The sequence below is a fragment of the Bubalus bubalis genome, chromosome 12 (assembly GCF_019923935.1).
Source record: "Bubalus bubalis isolate 160015118507 breed Murrah chromosome 12, NDDB_SH_1, whole genome shotgun sequence".
Taxonomy (NCBI): Eukaryota; Metazoa; Chordata; class Mammalia; order Artiodactyla; family Bovidae; genus Bubalus; species Bubalus bubalis.
In genome coordinates, this window is record NC_059168.1 from 27,572,138 (window position 1) to 27,592,597 (window position 20,460).

General features: G+C 46.0%; 1 protein-coding gene across 3 annotated transcripts in view; it reads left to right on the forward strand.

The window, feature by feature from the left end:
- Nucleotides 1–1,254: 1,254 nt before the first annotated feature.
- The window catches only part of PRKCE (protein kinase C epsilon), a 543,326-nt gene continuing 524,120 nt past the window's right edge, over nt 1,255–20,460 (forward strand). The window contains exons 1-2 of one of the 3 annotated variants that reach the window (XM_006054783.4): nt 1,255–1,389; nt 2,468–3,010. In XM_006054783.4, coding sequence (XP_006054845.1) covers nt 2,663–3,010 — 348 coding nt within the window. In that variant the 5' untranslated portion in view covers nt 1,255–1,389; nt 2,468–2,662. Of the gene's footprint in view, nt 1,390–1,671; nt 2,264–2,467; nt 3,011–20,460 lie in introns of those variants that run through there. The other 2 variants (XM_025262285.3, XM_025262284.3) reach the window with 2 other exon arrangements.

Below are 20,460 nucleotides of genomic sequence, written 5' to 3' on the forward strand. Positions count from 1 at the left end.
ACAGCGATGAGATATCCCACCTGTGCTTTGTCAAACTGACAAATTTTAAAATATGCCTCCAGCTGGTGGGAGTGGCCCTGGAAGACAAAACTTTTACATCCAGACTTTTTCCATGGGAACGGGACTCTTCTGTCTCTGACTGCATGCTGGCTCTCTCTACCCTGCTGCTCCATCTAACTTGGAGGGCTGCGTGAAATTACTGGTAAGCTCGAGAGAGCGCAGTAGCTGGAGGCCTTCGGAGAGGATCTGCCCAGGACTTTTCTGATCATTTTTGCAACCTGTCTGCGGCACTTAGTACCCTGTCGTTCCAGGGGTCTGCCTCCCTCTGCGCCTTTAAGCCTTTTTAAGCCTCTAAGCCACAGACAATGATAACTTTCCTTTTTTTTTTTTCCACTGAGAAAAAGTGATCGAGAGGTGGGTTTTAAACTTGGGCTAACCAGAGTCGAAAGATAAACACAGCTTACCACGATTCCTACAAACTCCCTGACTTGACTTGGCACGCGGGCGAGGGCCGAGGTTTTCTTTTTCCGTTTGCACAACACCCCACCCCCCGCCCCCCCCGGCTCGCAGGTTGCGCAGACGACCTCTTCCCAGGGCTGTCCTCCTGCAGTTCCAGGCAGGGCCGCGCCCCGGACCTCCGCGCTCTCCGCCCCGCCCTCCCAGGTTCGCGTCCCCAGGCGCCAGGCCGTCCCTCGCCTTCCCCGTCCCCGGCTCCCCGCGGAGGAAATTCTTCCCCAGCAGCCCAGGGCCCGCCTCACGTGATCAGCTGCCGCCGCGGCTTCCAGAGAGAGTTTAAAGGTTACGGAGGAAATTAACACGGACACAGCCCACAACCCCCAGTCCCCGCCGGAGGACGCGCCCCGTTTTCGCGCAGCTGGGACGGCCGCTGTCAGCGCACTGATCAGAGCCCTGTCCCCCTCAAAGGGCATGGGCAAGGTCTAGAGTAAATATGAAGTCACTTTGTAAAATATAAACAAACACACGAACCGAGCCGGGGTGTTACTAAGCTTTCTCTTGCCAACAAGTTCTCGCAGCCCGAGAAGTTTGGGACAGACCCCCAAAAGGGAGAGTGCCCCCAAAGAAAGGGAAGAAAGAATAAGTGTTTTAAAACTCACACAGAGCCTTGCACGCCCCTCCCTTCCCCCCTTCCCCCACCACCGCGGAGCAGAGCGTCTCCGGACAGAATGACAGACAGACCGACCAATACTCCCGCAAGCTGCCCTGGCCAGCCACGGTCAGAGTAGGGGTGGGGCCGAGGGAGGGTCTCGAGTCCTCTGCAGCAGCGCGACCCCTGCCACCTCTCCGCTCCCGGCTGTAAAAGACAGTGCTGGCCGCAGAGCCTGGAAAGATGCGTGGCCCTCTAGTCTCCTGCGGGAGACCACAGACCAGGTATCTACAGCCAGCGGACTCGCATCCCCCCGCCCCCAAGGCCGCCACTCCCCCGGGTCCCGCGCGGGGTCCCAATCCCGTTCCCCCGCCGGCCGCCGCGACCCCGAAAGGCTCGCCAGTTCTCGACAGTCCTCTGCTGGGCTCACTTTTCCCGTATTGCTCCCCCAACCGGCAAAACTTTCTATTTCCCCAAACACCAGGGCGCGCGCGCGCGCGCGCGTGCACACACACACACACACACACACACACACACACACACATACACACTGACGTCTTTTGCGCATTTCCTGCATTAGAGGGAGGGAGACTCGCTCGCACACCGACGGAGGGAGAAGAGACCGAGGGGGAGAGCGGGCGGGCAGCGAGCGAGCGGCAGCTGAAAGCCGGGACGCGGGGAGCGCGGCGGGCGGGCGCCGGCGCCCGGGAGGTGGGGCCGCGCCGAGTCGCAGTCCCGGCCCCGCCGCGCTGCGCACCGCCCGGTGCCGGCCTGCGCCCCAGCCGGAGCCGCGGCCACCCCGACTCTCGAGCCCGCGCGGATGTGAGATTCCCGACTCCTGGCGCCTCCCGATCGCCGACTGCGGCGCGGCGCGGCTTCGCCCAGGAGGAGGCGGCCGGGCTGGCCGTGTGGCTTGTGGATTTTTTTTTTTTTTTTTAAATTTGGCTCCGAGGAGGACCATTTCCTCTGGACATGCATCCCTCCGGGTAGACTGCACATCCCTGGGTCCATCCCCCGCCCCGCGCGGTCAGAGGCAGGCGCTGGGTGTGCGAAGAGGATCCGGGTGGAAATCTGCGCCCCCGTTCTGGTCCCCGCCCCGTCTCACCGCCCCCTCCCCCTCCTGGAGTCGAAATTTCCCGGGGATTATGTTTCGGAAAGGTAGGTAAGCGCCCGACTCGGCGCCCACTTCCCCGCAGCCCCGACCCGGAGAGCCAGCGAGGCGACGAGACAGCCCCCGCGGCTTTTGCAGCGGAGCCGATAGCTCGTCTCCTCTTCTGGAGGTGCTGCTGGGGCGGGGGGGTGGGGGAGACTTCTCCAAACACGGACGTCCCCCAGCTCTCCCCCCTCCTTGTTTTCCGTTAGGAACCCGGCGAGGAAATACATGCACTGGCTGAGAATCGCCCGCGCCAGGGCGCAACACTACAAGGTGTAGGGAGAGTGTGGGGTGGGGCGAGAGGGGACCCAAGAGTCCCGTGCTCGGAGCGCCGCGGCGTCGGTTCTTCGTTCCTGCCCTCTGGGCGGACGGAGTGACCCCGGCCCCCACTCTCCGCCCCGACCATGGTAGTGTTCAATGGCCTTCTTAAGATCAAAATCTGCGAGGCCGTGAGCTTGAAGCCCACAGCCTGGTCGCTGCGCCATGCGGTGGGACCCCGGCCGCAGACTTTCCTTCTCGACCCCTACATCGCCCTCAACGTGGACGACTCGCGCATCGGCCAAACGGCCACCAAGCAGAAGACCAACAGCCCGGCCTGGCACGACGAGTTCGTCACTGATGTGTGCAACGGGCGCAAGATCGAGTTGGCTGTCTTCCACGATGCCCCCATCGGCTACGATGACTTCGTGGCCAACTGCACCATCCAGTTTGAGGAGCTGCTGCAGAACGGGAGCCGTCACTTCGAGGACTGGGTGAGTTGGGCGCCTCCTGGTCCAGGAACCAGGCTGTGGGGTTCCAGGGGCAGAACTCACGACCTTGGCTTTGGTCGTGGGACTCAGGGATTTAGTGCCATTTGGGGTGTGTGTGTGTGTCTCAATTACCTTGGGGAAGCACATTCCACTTAGTAGTTGGGGAGAAGTAGCCACTGAGGCATGGAAGATGAGTCTTGGAAAGAGGGTAAGGTCCTCTGCCCTGTCCAGACAGCGGGCGCTACAGGGACTTCGAAAGCTGGGAACCCCAAACTGCCGGTGCTGAAGGTTGGCAGAGAAGCCGGCTCCTTCCGTCAGGCGCGTGGTGGGCTGGTTGTGTGTGGGTGGGTTCCTCAGTCCTTGGAGAGGCACGTGGAGCCCTACACTGAAGGCTTCTTGCACGTCCTGGCTTTGTCCTGAGTAGCCGAGTTGAGGAGCTGTTTTATTTTTCCCTCCGGGATGAAGCTGGCTCATTTCTATTCTGTTGTCTGGCAGTTAGCTTATCTTCTGACATGCGGCGAGAAAAATTTCTTCTCCTCTAGTCCCCTCCAGGGTCCCAGAAACATGGGCCGAGCTGGTTTTGCCCAATGCATTGTCCATCCATCCGGAACTAGCACTGTGTTCTACAAACGGTTCTGCTTGTGATTAATTGGCAGTCAGTGCTTTGAATCCGACTTAAAGTTACATGTTTCCCTGTTTTGATTCTCAAGACACTGTGCCATGAGATACTATTTTTGAGACCAAGTTAATTGATTACACTGTCAAAATATTAGGGGCTTGGTAATAGGCCTTGTGCACACACTCTAAACCAAATGCATTCAACCTTGGCACTCAGAGAAACAGGGAGAAGCAACCTTGTTTTAGCTCTGTTTTAGAGGGAAGGTGTTAAATTAGGAAATTATTTTCTTTATTTTTATATTTGTTACATGTTTCCAGGGAGAGCAGATGTGACTCTGGGTGTATATGGTTTTAGGGTTCTTTGGTCTACACAGAGAATACCTGATCCTCGTGGAGAGATGTTCAATTATTGAAAACAAATAACTTCATGATGTCCTATGGTCAAAGGTTGCACATGAATCACCTTGGCATATCACCTTACATATAAATACGTACATACATACATACATATATATATATATATATACCTACCCACACATATGTATATATACACACACTTTTTTTAAGGAGATGGAGTTTTAGGGGAAAATAGGAAAAAGCTTTTCGCCTCCCCTTGATGCTCCTGGCTGTGATGTAGTCTGCCCGAAACCATGGTTACAGGGCTTACAAGGAAGCTCCAACAAACCACACCAAGTACAACCCTGGGAGATTTGTGGCTTACACTTTGGGAAGCAGGCAAACCTTTATGGAATCCCAAAGAACACAGTGTCATTCCATTCCATTCCAGTTCACCAATGGCCCTGGCCACTGCCCCCCTGCCACCACCGGAGTTCCCACTCATTTCCCATTTCCTGTCCGCTGGCCTTCAGTCCTTTCACTCATGAAAGTGGTGCATCTCTGAGGGGGAGCTGAAGGGATAACTAATTTCAAAGCCAGATCTTAACACCAAAATCTGTGGTTTTCAAGTTGTTGTTTTAGGACAGGAAGGGGAAGAAAAAAATATGACTATGGTAGTGAGGAAATGAGGCTTTTTGCCGTGTATTCAGATGGAGTTGGACAGTGAGGCGGAGAGCAGGTAGGGTGAACAGCATGTCTGCTTTTCTCCACAAAACAGATGGTAGCTGGAGGGAAAGGTGTCTGAGTGTCTCTGATGATGCTTTGCCGGGGCCCACCCAAATCCTGGGTACATTGACACATGATCCTCACTTTGGAGCATGTCCAGTGAAGTGTGCACTGTTCACTAGTCGGTCGTCTGTCACTCTCTGAGGTACTCAGATTCACATTGGACTTGGCCCTGGACCAGATCATCTAGTGATAGGCAGTTTTCACAGCCAAGGATGCTGAGTCCCAGAGCAGCTAAGTGGGTTCCTGAGGTCACAAGACAAGCAGACGGGGCAGGGTTGGAAGGAGGGACCACAGCTCCTATTGCTCACGGCTTACTCAGTGGAGAACTAGGCCCTCTGGTCTCCTAGTCTGTCTTCCTGCAGATTCATGTGCTGTGACCCCAATGTTTTTATTGTACATGATAATTTAAAGTGCTTTCAGAATCAGTGTCTCTTTTGCCTTATGCTATGTTATGCTAAGTCACTTCAGTCATGTCCGACTCTGTGCGACCCCATAGATGGCAGCCCACCAGGCTTCCCCGTCCCTGGGATTCTCCAGGCAAGAATACTGGAGTGGGTTGCCATTTCCTTCTCCAATGCATGAAAGTGAGCAAGTGTGAATTAGGTGTTGGTAGATTAAAAAACTTGAGATACAGAAAGGCCAGAATCACAGGATGGATGAATCAAGTAGTGGAGCTGGTTCTGTTGTCTGGGATTGTTTTCATGAGGATGGTCTGGCCGCACTGGTTCTTCCAACTGAGGGTGAGGACGCAGCAGCAGACGTGACTGGACTGTGGAAGCAGACAGGTTGCACCTGGGATGGCTAAGGTCACCTTTCCCATCCCTGTCAGCCAGGGGACACCCACAGAATCACACCTTTGTGTAGAATTTCCTGGGCTCCAGCCTCTGCGCTCTTCACCTGGCAGTAATGAAGACGTATGTCTGAGAAATCTGGCCTGGAGTAAGGAGATGCAGAGGGCATGCAACAGCCACCTTTCTCATCGCTGTGGAACATTTCATTCAGCTGCGTTATGAATTCCCAGGTATTCACTGAGTTCCTGTTTTGCACTCAGATCCAACCAGGAACATTTAGCTCTTTGGGTAATCCAGGAGTAAAAGAGACCATGGGTTACTCTCAGGAGGCTTCATTTCACTAGGGAAATAACACTGAATAGATACTCATAGACCCTTAAGTAGCAATTAGGCTCTAAATGAGTGGTACCTTAAGTATGTTACAGGAGTTCCAAAAGGGAATATGCTGGGATGGCTGGAAGAGTCTAGAGGTTCCTGGAAGGAGACTTGAATTGGGGGTGAAACGATGGGTAACATTTAAAGAGGTGTTTATGGGAGAAGACAGTGTTCCGTGGGTGCAGACATGCTGGAGTAAAGGCAGAGCGTGCCTGGGTCAGAAACGCGTGGCTGAAACTGAGGGCGCCTGTCAGGAGAGGACCAGACAAGGTGAGGCTCCCCAAATTTAAGACTTTTATCTGAGTACTGCCAGTGCTATGATGGATTTACTTAATATTTTAAAACAGTAACTCTTTGATTTCCCACTTAAGCCCCAGTATTGGTGAAATGACAGGTTTGGGTATGGTAGTTACCGGTTTTCTTTATTGACATTAAACTAAACGTTTGTCTCTAAAATGAAAATGAAAAGCTTACCTCAGGTGCCTCTTAAAATCATTAGTACTATGGGGGCTAATGATTCCACCCCTTGGAAACCATGGAATAAAGTTTGGAAAATTGAGGTGGATTCTAGAATGTTTAAAACCAGACTGAGATTGTTATTCCCCAGACAATGAGAGACATACCTGTTATGGTGACAAAAGGGGTTGCTTTAGAGAAAGCTCATTGCATAGAGATGGGCCGATTTCACCTGTCCTCGGAGCAGAATCCCGTGAAACACAATTGCTGTAGCTCACTTCCCCAAAACTGTTAGAGGTGATAACTCTCCTCAGACTCTGGTGTGCAAGAGTCACTGGGTGGGGTCATTAAAAATCCAGATCCTCTTGCCCCACTTTCAGAGCTTTCCATTCTGTTGTTTAGGACAGAATTCTCATTTAGAACAAGCTGTTCTGGAGATTCTGACCAGCCCATACCTTGAGAAACACTGAACTAGAATAGAAATTGCAGGCAGGGGAAGGCTTCAGATAATGAATATACTAAGATTTTGTGCATAGAAATGTCCTGAGATTTTTGAATAGATTTGTTTTTTAAAATTTACTTGTCTAATTTTTTAAAATTTATTTTTAATTGGAGGACAATTGTTTTGCGATATTGTATTGACTTCTGCCATACAACCACGTGAATCAGCCACAAGTACACATATGCCCCCTCCCCCTTGAACCTCCTTCCCACCCCTCTAAGCCGTTACAGCGCCAGCTTGAGATCCCTGTGCCCATACAGCAGTTATCTGTTTTACATATGGTAGACTCTGATGCTGGGAGGGATCGGGGGCAGGAGGAGAAGGGGACGACAGAGGATGAGATGGCTGGATGGCATCACCGACTCGATGGACGTGAGTTTGAGTGAACTCCGGGAGTTGGTGAGGGACAGGGAGGCCTGGCCTGCTGCAATTCATGGGGTTGCAAAGAGTCAGACACGACTGAGCGACTGAACTGAACTGAGTGTATATATATCAGTGCTACTCTCTTAATTTGTACCCCCCTCTTCTTCACCCGTGAATAGACTTGTATAATTCCCAGTAGCTCAGTTGGTAAAGAATCTGCCTGCAATGAAGGAGACCCAGGTTTGACTCCTGCGTTGGGGAGATCCTCTGGAGAAGGAAACAGCAATCCACTCCAGTATTCTTGCCTGGCCCACCTGGATAAAGCAAGATTTATAAGCAGGATTGGGTAAACTAGAAACATTGGGATTCCTGAATGGATGCTGGTGGAGCAGCACTCGCCTTTAGGACAGATGGTGGGGTGCTAGGGGAGCAGGAGGATGGCAGAGAGGGTGGGTAGAGCGTGTGGGTTACAACTGTCTGGCCCTTCACACTCTGGAGTCTGCTCGCTATATCCTTTGCTCAGTTCTCTCCTTCCTGTCCCCAGACTCTGAAGTTATCTTTGGTTGGTGTTGCTCCCATGCTTCATGCTACGGAAGAGGCCCTCATGACAGTGGCAATGAGAGAAAGTCATTTTCTGACAGGTGGTTTGGTGGAGCACCTGAGGGCAGAGCTCTGGAGCCCGGCTGCGTGGGCTTGAATCTCATCTCTATTACCAACCACTTGTGAGACCTTTAGGGAGCCATTTAACCTGTGTTTCTGTTTCTGCCTCTGTAAGATATGGGCAGTGGTACAAGTCCCCACCTGTAATGCAACGGGCTTGTCCTGGGGATGGAAGGAACAGGTAAAGCACATCAGCCAAGGGCTCTGTGAATGTTTAACAACTGTAGCTATTGTTGTTATGTTCCCCTAAACCTACCATGGCTCGGCCCTAGAGAGGGGTCTTTATTGATCTGAATATTATACAGGATCTAAGGAAGCCAGTTTTTCATAGCCTCCAAAATGTTTTTCATTCGGGGAGTCTCATTTGGCAAGGAATGGGGCACTCGTGTTTCTGTTTCATTTTTCCAAAGTAGCCCATTGACAGGGTCTCTCAAAACTATCCCACCCATGGAACTTCCATGGTGGTCCAGTCTTTAAGACTTCTGCTTCCAATGCAGGGGATGTGGGTTTGATCCCTGGTTGGGGAGCTATATCTTACATGCCTCATAGCCAGAATACCAGAACATAAACAACAGAAGCAATATGGTAGCAAATTCTGTAAAGGCCATTAAAAATGGTCCACATGAAAAAAGAATCTTAAAAAATTGAGGGGAGTAGAGAGAGGGTGAGATGTATAGAGAGAGTAGCATGGAAATTTACCATATGTAAAATAGATAGCCAATGGGAATTTGCTGTATGACTCAGGAAACTCAAACAGGGACTCTGGCAATCTAGAAAGGTGGGATGCGGAGAGAGATGGGTGGGACAGGACATGGGTGTACCAATGGCTGATTCTTGTTGATGTTTGACAGAAAACCACAAGATTCTGTAAAGCAATTATCCTTCAATTAAAAAAATAAAGTGGCAAAAAAAAAAAAAAAATTATCCCACCCTGCTGACACTGGGAGATAGGCTGATGCCCCTTTTGGAGAGGTTGGATTCAGGGGGATGGGGTACCCCCTGGACCCCAAAGCCCTTGGGGAGAGTCTTCCAATGCAGAAGCCAAGGAGAGGGGCCTAGTGGCCCAGATGCTATGCCCTGGACAGAGCCTGAGGACATACCCATGTTCTGGTGAAATTACCCCAGGAAATTACTCAAATCTGTTCTGGTAGTGGCCTGAGCACATGTGGGTATAAACAGCTTAAAGGCCCGTCTCTGTCTTCAGAGATTTTGTAAGGCAGTCTCTCAGAGGATCTCTGAGACCTCTCTTATCATTTAGACAGAATGAGGTGGGATTGTCCGGAAAGCAGTGTGAAGAGTCCACACCCACTTTGTGGGCACCTATGCCTTGAACTCTCCCAGCACCTGGGGCTCCAGGTATCTCCCTGCTGATTTCCTACTGACCCCTGTATTGTTGTTGTTGTTTAGTCACTGGTCTTGTCTGACTCTTTGCAACCCCATGGACTGCAGCCCGCCAGGCTTCTCTATCCATGGGACTTCCCAGGCAAGAATACTGGAGTGGGTTGCTATGCCCTCCTCCAGGGAATCTTCCCCACCCAGGGATCGAACCCACTTCCTGGGTTGGCAGGTGGAGTCTTTACCACAGAGTCACCGGGAAAAGCCTATAATACTTAATATCTAAGGAAACATTGCTTCTCATGGTACGTAATTGGTTATTTAACAATGCAATTCTTGCCCCAGTGCTCCCACAGAACACTGTTTGGCAGTGGGCCCTGAAGTTAAAGGGCCACGGGCCTCATATGCTGTCGGGCCTTGGCTGCCTGTCTTGTTCCTCTTTCTCTGTGTCTGACCAGCAGCAGATTTAGTGAATATTTGAGACCCTTAGCTCCCTAGCTCCTCAGTAGGCCTCTTGCCCTGAATCCATGAGCTCTAATTGCAGGATGCCTGGATCACTCACTAGCTGTATGTCTTTGGGCACATGACTTATACTCTTGAAATCTGTTTCTTCCTTTGTACAATGGGAATATAATAGTTCTTACCTCTTAGGATTGTTGTGAGACATAAGGGAATCTGTAAAATTCTTAGCAAGGGGTCAGGCTACTGTACGTTCTAACAGTTTTATTAATATGTAAAGGGTTGTGTATATGTGTTCATAGTTTTAGAATCTTAAATCAGAACATATGGTCCAGTGAAAGATATTTTTCCCTTTGTATTTATATACATACATGAGAAGTCTCACATGGTCTAAAAATATACATATAAAATGTATTTATATGAGAAGTCTCACATTGTCTAAAAATAATGTTAACTTAGTTATACTTAACAATTGGCTTTTTGGAAATTTAATAATAGAATTACTTGAAATGAAATTGTTTTGGAAAGTCTAGAACAAGTATTTATTGAAGCATATGATTAATTGGAAATAGGGATATTTGGGAGCTGCTGTTTTGGTTTTGCTGTACTGAATAATCTAGTTTCATGAATTTAAATACATTCCCAATGCTGTTGACTCTTAAGTTCCTAATTCCATCCCATATCTGCCGTTGATATTCAGAACTCGTATAGGCGACTGCCTTCTTGTCATGGCCATTTGATTGTGTAAAGGGCATCTCAAACTCAATTATGCCCCAAATTGTATATGTGATGTCTCCTCTCCCCATATTAAGCCTTTCATAATTTTCCTCATCTCAAGAAATAGCAATTCCACCCTTCCAATTGCCCAGGCCATTCCTGACACCTTGCATTCTCATCCACTCTATATGTAATCTCTCAGCAGTGTCTGTTTTCTCTGCCTTCAAAATAAGTCTCAAGTCTGATCATCTTTCCATACCCCTGCTGACGCTGCTCTGGCCTAAGTCCCAGCCGTCTCACACCAAGATTATTTCAACTTCTAACTGGCTCCCGCCCCCTACCCCAACTCTATCAGATCATGTCACTCTGCTCACAAAATTCTCAGGGTAAAAACCCAAGTCCTTATCACCATCTGTAAGGCCACCATGAGCTGGGCCTCCGGTTACAACCTCTATGACCCCATCACCAAGTATTCCTCACCTGTTCGGTTCTCTCCCAGTCATATTCACCCACTTGTACCCATACACTTACTGTGTTCTTTGCACCTGCTTTGCACCTGCTATTCCATCTTTCTAGAATATTCCTTCCTCAGATACACTCATAGTTTAAATCTTTACTCAAATATTATTGGTACAGTCTCAGTAAGGCCTTTTCTGGCAATCTCATCTAAACTTTTACCCTTCTCCTTGACACTTTATATGCTCTTTTCTTGCTTTATTTTTACTTTTTAGCTCTTATCTGTCTTATAGAGTATATATTTGCCTATCCTCATTGATCATCTCGAACACAAGAACAGAGGTTAGATAAATGCAGAGGTTTTTGTTCACTGCTCTGATCTTGGTACTCAATTCCTGGCACATTGTTGAATTAAAGAAAGCTTTTAATCAAACAAAGGTGTATTCCCCTAGCATTGACTGTGGTCTAGTGCTGTGGTAGACAGTGGGGGCTTGGGAAGACAAAGTGGTGGATAGTATCATTCCTGACTCTGAAGAGCAGGAAATCTAGTTGGGAAGACCAGTAGGATAAGCAGTTGAGTGAATTCCTTAATCAATCTTTCTGTATGGTTGAAAGAAGTAAGGAAATGGTAGAAGAAAGGGATATTTTATTTTATAAAAATCTATGGGATCCTGGAAGGTGTTTTTATGAGAGAATGCTGTATTATTTCCATGAGGCAGTTTGCACCAAGCTGAAGCGTCTCCATCAGGTGTGAGGTTTCTTTTTTCTTTTTCGATTTTTTTCCTCAGCCTACTGAAGTGTGTGTGTGTGAAATTTGCTCAGTTGTATCTGACTCTTTGCAACTCCATGGACTATAGTCCGCCAGGCTCCTCTGTCCATGGGAATTCTCCAGGCAAGAATACTGGAGTGGGTTGCCATTCCCTTCTTCAGGGGATCTTCCCAACCCAGGACTCCTGCATTGCAGGCAGATTCTTTACCATCTGAGCCACCAGGGAAGCAAAATTGACAAATAAAAATTGTATACTTTTAGCGTGTACAATATGATGGTTTACTGTGTGTATATATATATATATATACACACACACATTGTAAAAGCTCAAAGCATTATTTATTTATTTGAAGTATAGTTGATTTCCAATGTTGTATTAGTTTCAGGTGTACAGCAGATGTATTCAGTTTTATATATATTCTTTTTCAGATTCTTTTCCATTATAGGTTATTATAAGATATGGAGTATAATTTCTTGTGCTATACAGTAGGTCTTTATCAAACCATTTTTACAAGTGGGAACTGTCACAAAAAAATAAAGGTTCCAAATGCCAAATAACCATTACAGAGCAAAATGATGGTCTGAGTTTTCTGAAGGACGGAATTGTGTACCCTCTGGGTACTGAGGACCCCTGCAGAGTGCTGTGATAGGGGGAGAAAGAAAAGACCCACTTGTTCTCCCTTTGCAGAGTTTAAAATCAAGTTCAAATTCTCCTAAGGGCTTTAGAGACAACACCTTTTGTAATTGGCACCAACGAGAAGTGAAATTTTACGTTCCTGCGGTTGAATTCAGAGCTCATTGAAACACATGCAGACAAAGCTTCCAGAGTCTTCACTTAGAACTCTGGAGCAGGCCTGCAGTATTTTACATAAATAAAAGCTACATTTGGCAAAACATTGTGTTTCTCTCCAAGTCCCTCCGGGTATATACGGGCTTGTTAAGTAATTACAATCTATTATAATGCTAATCAGCAGGCTGCACCTGTTTGAAATCTAATTTTCTGGCAGTAACTCATGAAAAGTGGGCAAAAGTCTGCATTGTGCTGGGAGAACAGAGAGGACAGGGACAGACTATTGTCTTTGAACTTTGCCGACCTCTAAACAGAATGGAAATTCTGGACAGAGTTTGATTGATCTCTGTAGTATCTATTGCCTGGGAGGAGGAGGGTCACAAGCCTGTCACCAGATCCAAGTTCAGGAATGAAGACCTAGGGAGGGCCTCATCTCCCGTCCTGGTCCCATCAACCTCACCTTGAAGTCTCAGACAGGTCACTTTCCTTTGCCCGCAAGGAATAAGCTCATTGAGCTACTGTCCCAGGTTCCGGATATAATCAGATTCGAGAAGAATTTGGAAAAATCAAGGTGGGTGCACCTATGATTAATTATTGAGGAAAAAATAGACTTGGAGCTTGCTTATGACCTTCTTGAATAAATGTGTTTTTTTTTTCAGATGAGAGCACCTCTTGGTGCCCATTGTCTTTCAGATGTAAGTATCTTACATCTTAAGTATCTTAAGCAGGCGTCTTCCCCACCAGTCAGAATATGAGCCACTCAGAAGGAGCAGGCTAACGTACTCACTCATCTGTGGGCTGAGTAAAAGGCTGCCTGTTTGGAGTCTCAAATAGACAGCACTCTTTAATCAGGCTGACTTAGATTCTGCACCTCTTAGAAACTCATCTTCCAGTCCAGTACTGAAAAGAAAGATGGTGGAACTTACAAAAGATTCTAACCAGTGGACAAAGAGGGGTCTTCCTTCATTGTTCCAGCCATCCTTTCAGCCAGTTAGCGAATATTCATTGAATACTTTGAAGCTGATCCCTGATCTCATGAAGTATATGGTCTAGTAGAAGATACAATATTAATCAAAGAATAACATAAATATACTAGTATGGAAAGTTACAACTAAGAAGGAGAGTTGTTCACAAGCCTTTCAGAGTCTGGGGACACCTAAACCTCACCTCTTCAGGGTTGGATTGACTAACACCTTTTTCTTTCCCCGAGAAATTCACTGAATGGTGAGTCAGATGACTTCTATTACGCAGTAGCATTGGACCTTAGATTCCACATGTATGAGAGCAGGAGAGCGTAGGCTAGAGACTTTGTAAGGCCTCTGTAAACAATGGTCCTGACTTGGCTTTCTGCATTTGGGGCTTTGACTATGTTCAACTCGTGCAGGATAATATTTTATCTTTATTGTTTTCCATGAAGCTAACTCTCATCTCCTCTGAGAAACTGTCAGTGTCTGCTTTTTCCCCTTCTCATCTTTCTTTCTTGTTGTGATCAAAAGCACAAATGCATTTTGAAAGCTCACTTCTTTGCCTAGTGTTCAAGGCCCACAAAAACACATTTATTAATATTTTTAAAATGGAGCCCTCTGTATCTTTGAGCCATTTGAAAGATATTCTGTAAACAAATAAAGCAAGCAGAATTTATAGAATGCAGGGTCTATGAATCCATCTCTCTACCTTCCAGACTGATGAGCCTTTAGACCATTTTGGGAAGCTAATAGAATCATCAATCAGCCGGCAAGGATGGAGCATGTGATCGGCCAGTATTTGCTAGCGTGTTTTTCAAAACATTGGAGTCTTGTAATGTTTTCAGGTTGCTGTGATCAAAGAATTTGGGAAATGTTACAGAGTCAAATATACATGTTATTAGCACCATAGAACTAGTGTTTTGTGGACAAATTTGTAAAGCATTATAGTTAGAAAAAAGAAGGAATGGACTTTCGTCAAGTGGGTCATTTGGGGATTCAAAAGTAATACCCTTTTATGAAACAGTGAAGTCAAAGAACGGTGGGACTTTGAAGGAGAGAGGGAATCACTGTCGATTATCATAGATGGCAGGGGCTTCTTGGCAAGATTTGGATCTAGTCCTCGTAGAAAATGGAATCTGAATAGACAGACAAGGGAGTCTCTCTAAGTTGAAAGAAGAGCATAAAGAATGTTAGGCCATTTCTAGCATTTTGGGTCTATGAGGGAAGTCAAGAAATTAGTGAGATTAAATTAAGAATGCAATCCAAAAATAATTGCTTCACTAAAAAAAATATACACACAAAACTCAAACAATGAGATAGCCAAAGAAAGGGAACAGTGCATAGAACCTGGTATTCATTCATTAATCTGTCCATCCATCTAGCCTGCCAGCCAACTAGCCAGCCAGCCATTCAACAAATATTAATATATGTTGAATACTTTCTATGTTCCAGGAATTTTGCTCAGAGCAAAGTGTTGACAAAATCTCTCATGATGTATTGAACTATTTATTATCAAGGAAATCTATCCGGAGGGCTAACCTCAATCTTTTATGCCATATTTCCAGTTAATTTTCTATTGTTTGTTTCTTGATAGACTTAATAGAGATGAAGAATAGCTTTGTAGCATCCTTCATGTAATTGAGTAGTGGCTTGTCCAAATTCATGAATGTTAAAAACTAGTGTAGTCTTTGGAGTCAGTCCATCCTAGACTGAATTCTAGTTTAATCAGTTTTGGCTGCATGCTATTGGGCAAATTATTTAACCTCTCTGTACCAGTCTCATTATCTATAAAAGGGAAATAACAGCTATCTTGTAGAGTTATTGTAATATTAGATGAGTAATATAGTAGGTTTGGAGAAGGCAATGGCACCCCATTCCAGTACTCTTGCCTGGAAAATCCCATGGGCAGAGGAGCCTGGTAGGCTGCAGTCCATGGGGTCGCGAAGAGTCGAACACGACTGAAGCGACTTAGCAGCAGCAGGAGCAGCAGCATAGTAGATTGGCCAACAACTTCAGATTTTTTCATAAGATCTTGTGGAAAAACCTGACTGAACTTGTTAGCCAAACCAATAAAAGTACCCAACTTCTAGCAAATTTAAAAACATAATAGTTAATTATTATTGGTAAATACCTGCAATTAATATTTATTACCAGATACAGGTAAAATTGTGCTTCTGTCCTAAGATTTTGTTCAGTAATACTCAACTAAGGAGTCTTAAGCAAAACCTTTTTTCAATCCCTACTTCCCTCCCTCTCTGAAATGAGCTAGCAACAGGAATTTGAGGTTTGCTAATTCCATGTGTGCAGAACTAGAACCCCACTCTTGGCCCTTCTTTAGGTGACCCCCTTGGTGGGAGTTGCAGTAACATAGATGACCTGCCCTTGGACTCTCTTTGGTCCTGATGGATGGACCTTCCCAACACATTGCTCCCTCTTGTCTTTTTGCTTTTTCGGCCATGCCACACAGCATGTGGGATTTTAGTTCCCCAACCAGATCGAACCTGTACCCCCTGCATCCCTGCATTGGAAGGGCAGAGTCTTAGCCACTGGACCACCAGAGAAGTCCCCCTCTTACTTTTTTAAAAAGCAGAGACAGCATTGCATTTTGATCTGAACATCACCTGCTTAGCTTGTGGGCCTAATGTAGTAACTGAGTCTTGAAGGTTTTTTAACAGCCAGATTTGCTGTGGTCCAGGGCTCATCTCATAGCTCAGTTGGTAAAGAATCCACCTTCAATGCAGGAGACGTGGGTTCGATCCCTGGGTTGGGAAGACCTCCTGGAGAAAGGAAAGGCCACCTACTCCAGTATTCTGGCCTAGAGAATTCCATGCACTATACCGTCCATGGGGTCTCAAAGAATCCGACATGACTGAGCGACTTTCACTTTCAGGTGTACCCCCATTTCTCTGGGCCAAGGCAACTGCCTTCATTGCCCTACTGTGTGTCTCTTCTATAAACCCAGCCTTCAATGCAGTGCACACCGACTGCTCTGTTGTCCCAGCTCATAGGCAGCATCCAAAGCTTCTCCACTTAGAGAGTAGGACTTTGCTTTTGACTCAGACATTTTAGTTGCTGGGCTTCCCTTTTAACTCAGCTGGTAAAGAATCCACCTGCAATGAAGGACACCCCGGTTCAATTCCCGGGTCGGGAATATCTGGTGGAGAAAGGGATAGGCTACCCATTCCAGTATTCTTGGGCTTCCCTGGTGGTTCAGCTGGTGAAGAATCTGCCTGCAATGTGGGAGACCTGGGTTTGATCCCTGGGTTGGGAAGATCCCCTGGAGAAGGGAACGGCTACCCACTCCAATATCCTGACCTGGAGAATTCTTTGGACTGCATAGTCCATGGAGTCTGAAAGAGTCGGACATGACTGAATGACTTTCACTTACTTACTTACCAAGAGTTGAAGAATAGCCAGTCTTTTGAAAAGATTGTATATATACTTATATACTTGTAAGGAACATTTACTTGTTGATTTTCTAAGACCCTGGTCTTTAAGCTCAGATTTCATGTTATATAACTTACATTGAAGTAACAAAAATGAATGAGGCAGATAGCTCATCTTCCCTTCTTTATGGGTCAGTTTTCAGAAACTGCCTTTTTCTTCTCCTCAGTCAGAGAAGTCCTTTCCTTCCTTCAAGTCTTTCTTTAGACTTCACCCAGGAGCAGGAGGTCTGGTTCTTTTGTGGCTTTGTGACTTTGTGAAAATGCACTCAACAGCCTCAGCCTTTAGTTTCCTAGTTTATGAAAAGCATTAATATTATATTTCATCTTAGAGAAGATGATAGCATTTAAGTTCCAGGTGCCTGAGTACTAACTCATGATGATAGTGTTAGAATTGGTTTTGTATCTTTATTAGTCTGGGTCTCTGGAATCCAGAGGATTTGTGTGGGAGTTGTATAGTGGTACTAAATCCCCTTTCTGGGTGCTCAGAACCAAGGACAGTCTCCCTCCACCCCAGCAGCTTATAGGATAGAGTCCAGCCCCATTATCCTGCTAGACGTTAAAAGCCCTGCATGGTTCCCTCCCTCTCTCTGCCCCGTTTAATGGATCCCACATCCTCTGTGCTGGGAACTGCCTCCATGAGGGCTTGTTTCTGTCCTTCATGCCCGATGATTCATGGTGCTCTGATCCCCCAAGTCTGTCTTCCTTGGTTAGTCTTACCACCCAGCCAAGTCTTGTCCTTTTTGGGGCATTGTTTCTAGAACTCTCCAGGCTACCTTTTGGCCTTTGGAATCCTGGTAACATTTTCCACTTGTGCCCCCCAGTTACAAGTATTGCTGTCTAGCGTTGACGATCCCATACTCCCTATGTTCTCTTACAGAGGTAGCAAAGGCCCCAGGGGAGAGGAAAAACATGTGCCATTTTGTGTTAATGCTTGGCATGTTGCCTTGAATATAATAGATACTTGCTGGGTCGGAACATTTTAACATTAAATACAGTAAGATTTACCTAAAAACATAGATGCTCTTTAGATACTTGTTCTGAGTGTTCTCTCTCCTCCTGTGACAGAAAAGAATGTAATATTTAAAGAATAACACACACACATCTGCATGTGCTTTAAAAAAGAAAAAAGTAAGAGGGGGTGCTGGTACATTGGGAAGATTTTTATCTTTTACTTGTATTCAGCATTTAAAAAATTAATCAACTTTATTTTCTAGCGCAGTTTTGTTGTTGTTGTTTAGTCACTAAGTTGTGTCTGACTCTTTTGTGACCCCATGGACTGTAGCCTGCCAGGCTCCTCTGTTCATGAGATTTCCCAGGCAAGAATACTGGAGTTGGTTGCCATTTCCTTCTCCAGAGGATCTTCCCGACCCAAGGATTGAACCCAAGTTTCCTGCTTGGCAGGCAGATTCTTTACCACTGAGCCACCAGGGAAGCTCTGGAACAGTTTTAGGTTTATAGAAAAATTGGAAAGGCAGTACCGAGAGTCCCATAAAACCCCTCTGACCTCCAACCCCAAGTTTACCCTATTATTTTATATATATATATTGACTTTAAGAAAAAGGGGGAAAGATGCAACATAGCTACTGCACATTGAAGCAGGTGGTGTCATGGTTAAATGCAGAGAGTTTGCATTAGAGGGAGGTGGGTTCTAATCCTGGTTGTACCACTGAACCAGCTGTGAGACCTTTTGACAAATTGGGTAACCTGTCTGAGCCTTTGATGCTTCATCTGTAAAATAAACTCAGTAATATCTAATTGTGTTGTTTGGAATAAGTCATGTAATGCATGGAAAGTGCTTAGAAAATTGCTTGTCACATGATAAGCACTTAAAAATGTTAGCTATTATTGTTATTCTAATTCTATTATAAAAAAATATACATTGTAGATTATGTGGCTTGGGACTTATGATGTTGTCAGAGTCCAGCTGATTTGATTCTGTTTGTTAGAGGGTGGCTACCATGTGGGGCTGCTTTTTATATGAGGGTTATGTTCAAATAGATGGTAGTTTTGGTTGTAATGAGTGACGAGGAAGTGACAGTGGTTTGCCAACTTTGTATTTGCTGTCTGCTTTCAAGCACTTAGAGACCAGCATACATTCACAAAATGCTGTATTCACAGTGGCTTATTTGTCCTTTATCAACTCAGCTCCGCCACTAATGAGCTGTGTGACCTTGGAGAAGAAATGTAACCTCTCTGAACTTCAGTTTCCTCTGCTGTCAAACAGGAATAGTCTTATTGTTCTGCTTGCCTTGTGGGGTTGAAAGACTCATTTACTCTACCTCTGAAAAGTGAAACTTGTCCCACATGAGTTAAGCAGTGATGAACCACTTTGGAATTGGGGGAAGGATGTGGCATTTCATGGGAAATTTACAGATGGGATAACTGAGGATAGAGGTTGTCCCCTGGCAGGGACTAAAGTGGGTCTTATCTCCCCAAGTCCCTGATAACACTGAGTGGTAAGCAGCATTTGAGTTTCTGAGCCAAACAGTCTGCCTCACTCTCAAGTTGTTGGGGCTGAAGATTTAAAATTGATCTGCTGGCTTTGTTTCTAGGAAACAGGCATCTTGGAAGCCCACCCCCACAAGCAAGAGAACATATCTCTTTTTCTTTGCTTCCTTATCCCTTCTTGGCTCTTTAAATTTTTGTCTTTATCACTGCTTATCATATGACTGGGCACAGACAAACATAACGCCAACTATTTTAAGGGGAAAAGGGGAGGAAGACAGATAAGACAGTGATTCAGAAAGGATCAGCAAAGTGGAGTCACGTGGTCGTCCCCTGTGGGTAAGATGTGCGGCAGTTTTTAAGACTGAGAAGGCCTCCTGAGTGCCTGGAGAATAAATGAGGTGTGTCTAGAGTGCATTTTAAAGCCCTTCCCCGTTAGGAGAGATTCAGAGCCCAGACAGAGCACACAAACCACACGTGTGTGACCTACTGCCCTGCTCTGTGTCTGTGTGTGCTAGGTGCAGTGGGGACTCCAAAGACAGGTCTTGGCACCTGCCCCCAGGAATAGGATAGGGAGAAGTAATGCCCACTTGAAAAGACTGATCACATAAGGTTCAGAGTGAAAGGAAACTGGATCTTGTCCTAACCATTTTGGTAGAGGTATAAATTACTGAAGTCTTCTTTTTAGAGAGCAACCTGGCAGGTGGGATCTGTAAAAACAAAAATGTATATTACAAGATATAATCCAGGTAATGGGTATAATTGACTCCATTGATAGTTATCAATCATATGGATACATTACATTGACACTATTTGAGATCCAGATCATAGCTTGTCTCTGATGGCTGAAGGGGTAGCCCTATGGGTGTGCATATATCCTTAAGACTGCTGTAGGTCTTCTCTGATGGGATTTGAATTTTAGGCAAGCGAGCATCATTTGACCCTTTCTAAACTTAAATTGATTAAGAACTTTGAGAACTTTTATCCATCTTTCATAGGAGGATCTGGTTTTGTTTTTAATGGGAAAAGACATGAGATGAGAGGTTAACACCTCTTGATGTTGTTGTCTAGTTGAGTTTTTCAAACTAAGGGTCAGGCCCCGTCCATTGAGGTCATGAGATCACTTAGATGGCTCTTAAACAGTGATTTTAGAGTTGGAAATAGAACAATATCAAACTGAT